This window comes from Hakea prostrata, chromosome 3 (genome assembly GCF_041222555.1).
Source record: "Hakea prostrata isolate BN-2017 chromosome 3, UWA_Hpros_2, whole genome shotgun sequence".
NCBI lineage: Eukaryota > Viridiplantae > Streptophyta > Magnoliopsida > Proteales > Proteaceae > Hakea > Hakea prostrata.
This window is the reverse complement of record NC_142602.1, coordinates 29205030-29218323: the sequence shown is the minus strand read 5'-3', so window position 1 is coordinate 29218323 and position 13294 is coordinate 29205030. Positions and strand designations below refer to the sequence as shown.

At 37.6% G+C, this 13294-nt stretch overlaps 1 protein-coding gene across 2 annotated transcripts in view; it reads right to left on the bottom strand.

The window, feature by feature from the left end:
* The window catches only part of LOC149022020 (endoribonuclease Dicer homolog 2-like), a 63191-nt gene extending 49904 nt beyond the window's left edge, over positions 1-13287 (bottom strand). For both annotated transcript variants that reach the window (XM_089150219.1, XM_089150218.1), the window contains exons 1-4: positions 13201-13287; positions 12546-12680; positions 5380-5464; positions 4755-4819 (exon numbers count right to left, since the gene is read on the bottom strand). In XM_089150219.1, coding sequence (XP_089006345.1) covers positions 4755-4819; positions 5380-5464; positions 12546-12680; positions 13201-13257 — 342 coding nt within the window. In that variant the 5' untranslated portion in view covers positions 13258-13287. The remainder of the gene's footprint in view (positions 1-4754; positions 4820-5379; positions 5465-12545; positions 12681-13200) is intronic.
* Between the last annotated feature and the right edge of the window lie 7 nt (positions 13288-13294).

The window sequence follows — 13294 nt, the reverse complement described above, 5'->3', positions numbered from 1 at the left end:
GTTAGGGTTTTCATGTTTTCAGACTTCTAGGGGAATTCAAACAAGTCAGGGTTTGTATGTTTTCAGGCTTCTAGGGTTAGGTATGGGATGATTGTAGGCTAAACATAATTCTGATTCCGTTATTTTATAATCTCTGAATTAATCCCTCAAGGCAATGGTTCAAACTATGTTTCCTACTTGGATTAGGACTCTTGGTTATGGTTAAGGTTTGGTCCAGCAGGGGTGAATTTAGGAGGGAAGGTTACTAGGGTTATCAGAATGATGTCCCAAAAGTTTGGGACAGATCTAAAGGTTAGATTGCCATAGATCTGACCTTGAATTTAAGTTCTAGGAAAAAGTCCGAAAATTCCAGAAGAACTTCAGAAAATTAATATAAAAACAGAGAGAGAGAGAGAGAGAGGATATGGGGAGGTGAGAAGATGCTAGTCTAGGGTTAGAGGAAGGGAATGGGATTGGGATATGGGTTGGGAATGACTTACTTGTGGAAGAAGAGGCTGTTGGACAATTGCAGAAAATTGAAGGTCTTCTTGCAGAGAATTGAAGGTCACTCACAACATGGGTTGTGGGGCTCTCTCCCACTAAATCCAAGTCTTCCTTCAATGCTTGTTTTTTCTTCATTTGTTACATAAGCGGATGGCTATATTTATAGCCTTACATTGAAGGAAAATTAAACTAGGACACAGAAAAAGAAAACCAACCTGAGCTCAACTTATCGAATCCAATTTGCATTGGAATTTCCTGTTACAACTAGACTTAACTTTCAAAACTAGAAAGGACTCCTAAGTAAGAGATCCTTAGCAAACAGAACTTGTAAATAAGAACCCAACTTCCAGAAGGAATCCTACTTGGAAATTGGATCCCAACTGGGACTGTTAGACAAGGACTCTATCATAACTCATCAAGGAATGATAGTAGACCTAGGATCCTTGTAAGGAGTGGATTCTAGCTAAGGGAATCCCTACTTAACCGGGACTCCTAACTAGACTGAGACTCTTCAATAACTTGACCAAAACAAAACCAAACTCAAAAATAAAAATAGATATAGACTCCTAACAGCATTCTACATCCAACTAGCCCTACTGGGGCACCAAAAGAAAGGGTAAAATGACCAAATACCCCTGGTCAGATTCAGCCAGCTCTTGGTGTTGCATGTCTGTGGGCTGAATTTGGGCCTAAAATATGATATGGCCCTGTGGTTAGATAAGATAAATAATGCAACTCCAAAATCCTATTGAAACCAGGTCTAGGAGGTACGACTAATTTTATTCACATCTCTTAACACCACTACTAAGAAAACTTAGGTCATGTGGTTCTAACTCCTGCCCATATTAGAGGGACCCATTACCCAAATTCATGGCACAAATGAACAAAAGCATGGCTAACATCTGCAAATTGACAGCATCAATAAATCAGTCACATCAACATGTGGTTTTGACATTCCCATGATAACCTTCATCTATTTTGTAGTTGCCTCAGCCAGTTAGTAAGTCCTATGTATTTACAACATCAGCATAGATCTGCAATAAGATCAGATTCAAGTGCTCCATTCAAAATTAATAACAGAAAAAGATCTGGATTGAACTTCAGAAATGCCAAACTCAAAAAGTAATTTCTCTTCTCATGTCAAGTACAGAAGATTAGGTTGTTTGCTACATCCAAGGAAAACACAAAGTTAAAACCTTAGCGTGATATTATAATATCCAAAGATGAGGACAAAAATTAATGCTTGTCTTTAGCCTTTTTAATTTTTAATTTTTACTTTTAATAAAGATCTCATTATCTCAAACAGATCACTTACCTTTTTCTTTAATCCCTCCAAACAATGAGATAAATGAGATCGGTGACCAGGAGGCACTTGATAGGGCACTCCATACTTTGAGTAGTGGCTGGGAATGTGGTTCAACATTTTAGCGCGAAGGAGATCGGTGACCAGGAGATCTGATTAGGTCACAAGCTCCATTGGAGCTGAAAAGATCCGAAGTAACAAGATGCCAACTTACATTGTACCCACTACCTTGGGCCCTTCTAGGAATGTAGGGGAGAGCACTTACATAATATAGAAAGTATTAGGATTAGGTATTGCGGGTACTTAGGAAGTAAGAACTAGATTATTTGCTCATGGTTTTACATCATATTTATCCCTTTTTTTTACTTCTCACCTCCCAAGGGACTAAGGGAGTCATATAATTTAATGAAGAAGTAATCAGTGTGAAAGAGAACACTCTCCAACTCAACATTCTGTCATCCTCTCTCTTGCTTTTCTGTTCTCATTTTCTCCTTCCTCCTGCTACTCCCATCTTCCCTCTTTAGTTCTCGTTGTTTTGCATTCCCTACATTCTAACACAGTCGAAGACTGAAGGCATGAGTACCATCCTACTGGTACTCTACTTCTATTTCTCTTTCTTTAGAACCTGAAGCATAAAACGGTTCCAAGAACCATGAGATACACTTGGAATAGGATGATAAATATCAAAAGGAGATATATGAACCGATAGGAATTCAAAATACTGTTCAAGACACTGTTCAGGTGAATAATGAAGATGGGGTAGGGCTCATTTTCTACTGTTCTAAAGGTACAGTGAGCAGCATGGTGAGAAAGGAGCTGGGCTCGCTAGAGTCATCCAAGGGTGGCTTTCGACCCCCAAGGCCTTGGTTACTGAAGAGCTGAGTTAATGGAAAACAACTCATCGGGTGATCCTCTTCCAAGCAGTCAGGTACTTCCAGCTTTGTGTTTTTGCCCTATTTTTGGCTCAAAATGCTTTGCATGGAGAGTTTAGTTGATCTTGGTTGATGAGTTACATTATTTAGGACGTACACATTATCACTGAACGAATGTAAATCATTAATATGTGATTAACTTTCTTCAATTTTTTTATGACTAGTGACTTGTGGGAATTCCAGGGTATGAGGAAGAACTTTTTGGGTATTGGTCCCCCTTAGTTTAGGAATCATCTCTACTTTCTATGTGTTCCTATGCTATGTTCAAAGCTGGAGGAAGAAGGCAAGGACCATCCTTAGTGAATGACAAGGATCAATTCAGCTGTGACAACTGTGAGAACTACAGAGAGATGCCGGATACTGTACAGCTGTCCCTAGCGTGAATGGCAGCAAGACATGGGAAGGTAAAGCACATACTAGAATGAATGAGGTTGGAGAGTATCTGGCTAGCTCTTTTTCTACACCAACAGCTTCAGGTTCTTCAGCTTCCACCTTAATAGGACTCTACATTTGCTTTTCAACGTCCCTTTTGTGGATAACTGAGTGCAAAGCCATTGTACATGTAACAGGCAATCAGGCATATCTCAGTGCAATGACTTCAACTCTATCTGCTCTCCTAGGGGGAAAGTTAGGATTGTTGATGGCTCCATTTCTACAATTTTTTTTGTAAGGTGGTTTCCATCTTACCTCTGTCATGCATATTGACTCTGTTCTTCATGTTCCCAAGTTTAAGAGAGACATCTTATCAGTCAATCACCAAACAAAATCCATGAATTGTAATGGTAATTTTGTTCTTGTGGTACTTTGGTTCATCTGATAGTATTTTCCAGGATTTGGTGACAAAGAAGATCATCGGTAGTGGATGTGAGGAAAAATGGACTCTAGCTTCTTGATCCTGTAACATCCCCTTTACCTAGAGCTCAGTCCTACACATGTGGGCATAGTGAGTCAGTGACATCATTAGGTTTGTGATGTTGCACACTCGACACCCTAAATCTTCCCCAGATCAAACAAATTTATTTGTATTAGACCAAGCAAAAAACTTCACATTTTATACATTATCAATTGAATACACTTGTCTCATGGAACTTTTTCTCTTCTTTACATATAAGGTGTTTTGTGCTTCAAAACTATAATTAGCATGTATCCTGAACACTTAACTGTGTTTCTTCAGTGTAACATGAGTCTCTTAAAATACGATTTGGTATGATACATCTCCTAGAAACACCTTTCAGATAGGATATTGATATCAATGTTGAACATTGCTGGCTTTATCCCTGCAATTGCAAAGAGGCTGTCTCCATACCCAAACTGAATCACTTGGTAACAGTGTAGCAACCTTACCATTGTACCATAGCCCTCCCTCTTCTCACAGAATACTCTAGTTGATTAAATTCAATTACGTATTCAAGTAGTAAATTTTATTATACAGCAAGCAGGTCCTACATTCTGTTGGAGTTAGGTTGGATACAAAGTTGTTTTTTCTAGTATGTAAAGATTCTAGAGTTAAAGAACTCATTTAGCATCTGTTAGTTTCCTAGTTTCCATCTAGTAGTAGGTCCTCTAGATGACATCTAAAGGTTGCAAAAGAATAAAGGACTCAAGAGAAGAGATGTGGGAAGAAGGTTTTACAACCAGTGAAGAAGTAGTGGTATTACGATGTGTGTTAAAGAGGTGAGTTCTTCTCCACACATGTATTACTTACATTAATAATATAAAAGAAAATTATAAACACCTCCCTAGGGAGGTAAGAGGTAAATAATGAACAATACAATACAAAGCAACTAGTTAACAATGCAATTCCAACTTTTAATCCCTCTAATGCTGAAGCTCACAATGCTGCTACATTCCATATGAGCCCTCTAAGTTTAATGTCTAATTTGATAAGTCTGTGTACAACTAACTGGAAATAGTTTGATACAAGTAGGTGCATATTTTGCCATAAGAAATTTAGTAGGGCATCCACTCAACATGAGTACAAATATGTAGTATAAATGTAGTTAGCCAGCTAATAAAAAAAAGTAGAATTACACAACCTTAGAATTCATAAGACTCTCCAACTCCAGAATTTGACTTCCAAAGATGCATTCCAATGCTGGGGCTACACCAAAAGAATACAAGTATGCACACATGCGCACAAGAAAAGGTAGTGAGAGCTTCACAAGAATAATTAATGTAGTGGTGATGATTGGGAGCTGCTTACCAACCTTAACAAGCCTTAGTTGAAGTCCAAGGTTAGGGATTTCATATTCAGTAAGAAAATTCAGAGGCTAAAAAGAAAGGGTAGAATGAAGAAAGTTTCACATAGCAACACCCAAGACTGAACTTTGAACATATAACCCATCATACCAATTTTACCTAGGTAGCTAAAAGACAACAATTAATGGTTCAAAGAATATTATTGAGGCCATATCTGATTTACTTCAACTGTGAGGGTAAAAACCCAACCCTCACCCCACCCCCCCCCCCCACCCCCCCCAAAAAAAAAAAAAAAAAAGTAGGAAAGAAGAAAAAATTGCAAATCAAGGCTCTCCAACCCTCAATTTTAGCACCCATAATCTGATGCTTAAGCTAAATCTCAAGTCCAAACTGCCACAACCAAAATATAAATAATAAAAACCAGGAAAACAATAAAGCAAACTAGCCACAAGATGTTCCTACCTTTTGGCTTTATAGGAGAAGCAGTCATGCCAAATATCCTAGGAAGTTGAGTAGCACCAGAATGTAGTTCCTTGTGATAGAACTCCTGCATAACACATTCATCGACCATGCAACCACAATTTCAGGTAAATCCACATATTAAGAACCAGTCATATTTCAAAGCGGATAATAGTTATAATTAATACAATGAAAAAAGGATCAATAGACTTTAGAAAGAGGAAGTCCACTGAGTATTTTCAGAACAAATGAAATTTCATATGAATCACAAGTTTCAAATATTAATTATTCAGTGGTCTGGTATGGATTTCTTTAGCCTTTCTGATCAACAAATTTAACTACCCAAATTGTTATGAATTAAAACATAGCTAGCATGCACAGGCAACCTTATGTTGGTATATAAGTGCCTATACTATAAGCAAGACAATGTTGTGAGAGGTATTAATTCTCACCCTTGGCACAACTACATATTCTCATCTCTTCCTCCTCTCGTCTCATCTTTTCTTCTCTTGATATCTTCCATTACTTTAAATTGGAATTTGGTATCTTGTTCGAGAGTCTACTGGCAACAACTTTCTCCATTGTACCTCTTGTTTGGAACCTTAGAACAAGGTTCAAGATCTCACTTGAGATCGTGCCTTTTTGAAGGCTCAAGATGAGATCGCCACCGAGTCCCACAAAATACACAATCTTGACTTAGATCTTGGTTCGACCCAAGATCTCTTTCCACCCCTTCTTTTAAAAACCAAAATTCAAGTGAGATAGATCAAGATCTCGACTTGTCTCGCCTTCTCTCTGCGACAACTTCCCAAGTTCATTTTTTGTTGGATTGCCACCTCCTCTTGCAAACAATCTCCCTAAGATACAGTAGCTATTCATGGTCCCAAGCCCAAACTGCAAAGGAAATCTCGAGGCCCAAAGTCATATAAGGCCGCTAATGGTCCAGGGTGTCGGGAGGAAGGTCATTGGCAACAGTAACATGAAGCATGAGCCATACCTAACACTTCTATTATGAACTTATGATTTATATTGAACTTATAATGATTGTATTATTTTATTCTCGAGGGTCGAGAGTGAGCTGTTCTACTGTACTCATATGGATGGAATTATATTGGTATTTAAGTTATTTGATTTATCTTATCACTTTCTTTTCATTTATATGTCCTCATGGTTTGATATTTCATTTTTTATTACATTGCATGTCATTCCTATAGCCTTTTAGTTTCAAACTTAGGGTCGAGTTACAACTCATACTTAGGGTAGTTTTTTCGCAATTCTAAGGTCATCATTGTGTTTTGAATGCCTAAAAAGGCTAAATACCAACTTTGAGCCCAAACTGACCATTAAAACCCCTCTAAGATGGGCCCTTGAGTTAACTCAAGTTGGTCCAGGAAAAAAATACTAGATCTTGAGCAAGATCTTGCTTTTCTCAAGGGCAATCTTGCCTTTGAGAGCGAGATCCTGAACATTCCCCTAGAATACTAGAGGGCTTGATCAGAAGTTGTACCATGCAATAAGTTTATATTGTTCTTTTATCACATGGAAGGCATTGATGGGGTAATAAAGTTGTGAAGACAAAGATTTAAAAAGAGACGAAAAACTGAAAAAAGTAAACCCAAACCTAGAACTAGAACTACAACCAACCCTGACTTCTGAGTCCTTTTTCTCTCATCAATGAACCATTGGAGCATAGTTTTGAAACTTGCCTAGATCTTGGTGAAATTTAAGAAAACTTGATGATGTGAACACAAGGACCCCTGGCCGAAAGTCTAAGTCAGGCCCCCAAGATGGCTCCAAGAAGCCACCCTAAGCTGGCCAATCCCCTTTAGAGGGGTATTTAGGGCAGTTTAACCCTTTTTTTATTTCCAAATTTATTTTTAGTATTTTCCAAATTTCTCATGGAGTCCACATTGTTAATTTGAGTAAGGTTTGGATTTGTTTAACGAGTTCAATTTGATTTTAAAGTTTTTTTTGAATGAGTCCTATTTAGTAGTTTAAGACAAGATTCCTTATCTATTAGAAGTATTGGATAACACTATAATAGTCCAATCCAATATGTAATGGGATCCTATCAGTAAGGATATCCCAGTTGAAATCACAGTAGGGATGTAAACAGATAGTCAAAAATCAAAATTCAATTCGTATTCGTATCTATTTAAGAGCATCCGAATTTTACTTTTTCAAATTCGGATATGCCAATTTTAAGTCGGATATTATCCGATTTGATTAGATATTTGAAGGATACTATCTATATCTAATATCCATATCCGATTAAAGTTTAATTTTGGGGAACACATCATTATCCCATCATTAATATTCATTAATAGTAACTAATTACATTAAACTACCAATAATTACTTTAATTAGATGTTGGATATTCGAACTACATTCGGATATTTTTATCCATCCGATTACTTTGAATTCGATCAGATATTATCCAAAAATCCGATTAACTAAACAAATTCGAATTCGGTTACAAATATACTTATCCAACAGTTTCAAATTCGGATAATGTGTTTAATAATCGGATTCGGATATTACCATATTTTAGCTGAATTTGATCCATTTACATCCCTAAATCACAGTCTATTATTTTGGGTTGTAATTAGCCTCTTCATGCATTGTTATCTTTGGTTCTGGATGAATTAATGAATTGATGGTTTGAGGATTAGGGTCTCCTATGTGGGTAGGCTTGGATCAATAAAAAGCATTCAAGTTCTTCATTATCTTTTTTTCAATTCAACAGCTCTCAAGAGATCATCAAAGCATCCAAGCAACCATTCCAGCAAGCATTCCCAATTTCCAAGTAAGTACAATAGCCTTCCTACCCTTCCCGCTCTCTTGCGCAAACCCTAGAAGCCCTCCCCAAGCAACCATAGCATCCCCAGCCCCCTCCCCTCTTTTTTGACCTAGGAAACTATCCCACCCCATCACAACTGACCCCTGCCCCTTCCCCTTCAATTCCAGTTAACCCTAACCCTTTCCCTTAGCATTCGTGGCCTTTCCCTTTCCCCCTTTTCGTCCCAGCAGCCTTATCCCATTCCCATTAGCAATCCTTCATTCCCAGCCCCTTTCAAGCCTCACTCCCATTAGAGTCACATAAACCCTAGGAGCCATCCCTACCGTTATTTTCTTCCAACAGCCCTACAACCCTACCCTTAGAGAAACCTGCACTTAATCTTCAACCTTTAAATTCTGTGGAAGTTTTAATTTTCCAGAAGTCTGATCAATTGGAACTCAATCTAGTTGAAAGGGGAGCAATAGAGTTAGTTCTGGCCAGCAGAACCAGCAAGGAAAAACCTTCTCCCACCCTAGCTGAAACCCTAGTTTGACTGTTGAGTTCAAATTTCAAAATCTGAAATTCTGTTTGCAATAGAATTCAGATCTGGTTATCAGTCTCAGCAGGCCCTAAACCACCCTAAATCCTTCCCCTTTTGCTGGAACTTCCTGGGCAAACCCTAAGTCTATGGAATTTACCAAAATACCCCTAAGCCTAGACCTGGTTTACATCAATTGAGCTCCCTGAGACCAACTTATGACGGAAACACGAAAATTGCACTAACTTGAATATCTCAAGAGACCAAATTATGAACAAAACATTACACCTGCGTTAACTTAAGAGTATCACCAACCAGAAATTTTGTACTTACATACATCTAGATGAAATCATAACTTTTCATTTACACTATAAAAAGACAGCAACTTGAGTCAAGTCAACAGAGAAGGGGGGGAAGTTTGGTTCTAGACTATTTGCTCTATTATTAATTTATTACTCGATACCAGAGGTTGCCACATCAATATGACATGATCTTACTGGATATTGTAGAAGATTCGGCTAAACTAAACCATCTCAAATAAAGTTACTATCCCCTCTCCAAGAAACAAGTAAGGTAAATTGTAGTTGTATGGCGGTATAATTTTTATATGTTAGCCTGTCAGGCACTGAGGAGGCTACACCTATGACCACAAAGAGTTGAATCTGTTTCCTATTCATAATTTTTTTTTCTGTTAAAAAGTTTGACTTTAATGCACTGTTAACCAATCTACAGTTATTTCCATCCAGTACTTAGTTCACTTTATTTCCAAATTTTTAAAAACATTTTAAAAATTTCAAGAAAATAATAATAAGAAAAATATTCCTACCCTGTTTAGAAAATGAAGGAAAGTTATGAATTATGATACAACAATAGAAGTGCATATAAGGTTTCAATTCTGTGATTAATTTGCTAGGACAATATTTAAATGGATAAAATTCTGAAAATTATTTGTACAAAAAATAGTAAGGGTTCTTGGAAAATTAACATGTTCCTACATAGTTGTTTTAGCAATCTTAGTTTAATGTTTCTCAATTGATGGCCACGACTTATTTCTTTGTGCAACAATAAGGAGGTGACAAAAGATAGGGAAGATGAAGGGAAGGAGACAAGGGAGAGGCAGGAGAGGGGTTGAGAGAAGTGATAGGACAGATATACCATGCTGCATATCTCAATGATGGTTGCAAATAAAAAAACATGATTTAATTATTATCACACGATGATGATGTCAGGTGGGTGTGAAGGCATGCACTAAGTTACCTTTGGATATTGCTACAGCAAAAGCAGAAAAAAAAAAAAAAAAAAAAAAAAAAAAAAAAGGAGAGGGCAGCGGAAGAAGGCACGGATGGCATTTAAGGAGGCAATTTGTATGACCAGCCCTAAGCCCCTAACTACCTTTTTACCTACCTACTTGGTCTGCCTTACCTACCCACATATCCATAGTAACCTATACTATCATTCACCTATCTATATAGTTCATGGTAACCTATATTTGACTTTTAGCGACCTTTGTTTGAGGCTCTACTCTACCTTTGGCTGAGCAAAATTACTACCTACTTCATACTACTTGGCATCTTGCAAAGAGCACTTGTGTGGACATTTGAGCTACACATTTTACCTTCTTTGTTGGAGATTCCTCCTTACTACTAGCATTACTTGGATACTTGGATGATGCCCCAATTATTGTTATTGATATACTCATAGATATGGTTCATCTTCACTACTGCATGTTATTCTCATTGTTGGATAGTTCATGCAACATGACGATTGTTTACGGAAGTTTCTGTTGATTATTTCCTGGACAAAGTTCTTTTTGTGTCTATTGACATCATTTTGATGCTACTAATCCTCAATACTGATGAAGTTTTTTTTATATTTTCTTGTTATTCCAAACTGGAGCACTTGATTTGAACACCCTAGAGTGAGGGGGAGTGTTGGATTGCATCTTAGAGTAGCCAAGATATCGTGGATAATCTTGGCCATGTGCAGCTCAAAAGTTTCCTAGTACACTTCTCTTTCTATTTTCCTAGCTGCTTGGTTGACAAGTGATCTCCCAAGGATAGTTTCCTTTTTGACAGTTTGGAAGATCCTATGTAACCTATGCATAGTTAGATTTACTTTTGGTTGTACTTTAGTTATTTCCAAACTAAGAGTAATTTTGTAATCTATAAATAAAGCATAACAACGAGAATCTCATACAAGTGAGCTCTCTCCCTCATCGCCCTTTCTCACCTTCTCGTTCTTTTATTCTTCTCTTCTTTCTGAATTTTCTTCCAGTCTGTAGGCTGATTATAACTATTGAAATCCTAAAGTATACAATGTATAAAATAGGGCATTTTCAGCTCCTACTTCAGGGCAGCAATTTTCAACTTGGAGTCCAAAATGGAACTCTAATCTACACTTGCTTTTAGTAAATTTTAAGGCACCAATATGTTCAAAGCCGAAAATAGGCTGGATGGGAAGTTTCAGCCCTAAATGACATCATACCCCCCCCCCCCAAGTAAAAAATGATAATTATATCTCGCTATTTTGAAGGGCCAAGATTCAGCTCATGCTTGAGTTCTTGATCTATGTCCGCATTTCCTTCTACCTCTATTAGACTAGATGGGAGAAACTATCTATTATGGTTTCCCTCTTATTTTGTTTTCATTTCTGGGATTTGTTGGGTATGATTGCGAGCCAATGACAGTTGGTGCCCACTTCAAGAAGTGACTCTCTAATGATGCCCTTATGGTGTTTCTTATCAACTCCATGCAGCCATACATTGTCTATGGTTACCATCTTCCACTGAGAAGATTTGGAAGCTATGAAGAAAAATTACCCTTGAGTGAGCAATGAGGCCAATGTTTATGAACACACTTGTCAATAGCACCACTTAGCATGAGCCAACCCCCCTCATAGTACTCAAATCTATACAACTTGTGGCAGGAACTTGACTTCTATGAGACACAGTCCACCATATAATTCTACTGATGTTGTTAACCTCGAGAAGCACAAATACAAGATCGGGGTCAATGATTCTTTAGACTGTCCAAATGTGGAGTATGATCACATGTGCTTAGTCAAGATTTGTTCCCCTCTCCAGAGCAAAGTTATGCGCACGTCCAACTTCAGGAGAGTCAGCAGGCTGATAGGCTTCAGCCCTGTGTTCTTATGCGATCAGCTTTCTACTCAGGCTCAGGACTTCAACCTATATATGCACCTATTCGCCCTGCTGACCGTCATGTTCGTAATGCAATTAAATGCAAGTACCATGGAGAGAAACATTGCATGAAGGATTCTAGTAGAAGCTCTTCTACACCTTCTAAATGTTTTTCCCATGAATTTGTTGTTTTTAGTATATGGGGTTTAACTTCAAGGTGTTAGAGGGGCTGGCAAGGGCACTGGTCTAAATCAAAAGGAACCTATTTTTCAAATCCCTTAGCTACTTGAGGCCACTCACCTTGGATTTAATGGTTTATCATTAAATCCTTAAATGACCGGACCTGGCACACAGGGGAATTAGTCGGGCTGAAGCCTGGACAACCTCATTAGCCCGAAAAGAAAAAAGGTGGACGTGCAACCTGGTTTGATTGTTACAGAAGTATTTTGCCAACTTGCAGCAACAACTGTGAGCAAAAGGGACCCAGGGTTAAAAGACTGCAAACATCAATATATTTTGCTGCACTAAAACTGTCATACACTAATTTTATTCCTTTGTTTGGCCTTAATTGCAAACTTTTCACCTGTTATTAGTTCCTTCCTTAGGAAAACAAGAAAGCTGCTATCTAAACACAAAAATTTGCCAGCAGCAGCTGTTAATGAAAGATAACATAATTTTGACATGTGAATGAAAGGATGTTGTACTCGACTTACCATCATAATACAAGCATACGGGCTTTTTCCCCTTGCGTTATGGCATTCATCGAAAATTAACAGCTTTATCATCTCTATTTTCAAAAAGCTATGCCTCAAGGCATCAAGAAGGATCTGAGGTGTCATCACAAACAACTGCAAGATATAGAAAAGTTCTCATATATAATGAAGAAAATATCAAATGAGGAACAGATAACATGCAGAAACAGCATCATAAAATAAACAATAACAGATTATTAGAAAAATATTAAAACTAAATATGAACTAAAGTAGGATAATAGTATCCCAATTACAGTACAAAAAACAAGATTTGTTTCAAGGAGGAAAAGGATAAATTTAAGATTTGTTTCAAGAGAGATCAGTGGAGAAGTGGAGAAGTGGAGAATTAACCACATCTCCCCTAATCTATTGAGGATTCTACCAACCTCTCAAATTGGTAACATATATGTCATAATGTAATTTGAACTTATTCTTGAGTTTGACTGATCTCTGGCAGTAGATAATAGGCAAAAGCTTAAGCCTTCCGACCACATTATACAACTTGAACAAACAGAACCAATAAAACCATCAATGAGACGACCATTACCATGTATGACATTCAGAATAAAATTTTAGCCAAAAAAGAAAGAAAGAAACTAAGAACAGCAACCCTCACCTCATATGTTTCAAACTCCTTCTTCCAAGTGGCAGCATCCCAGTAATCTACTCCCATTTCACCCCAATATTTCCCAACTTTCAAGTCTGTGTGT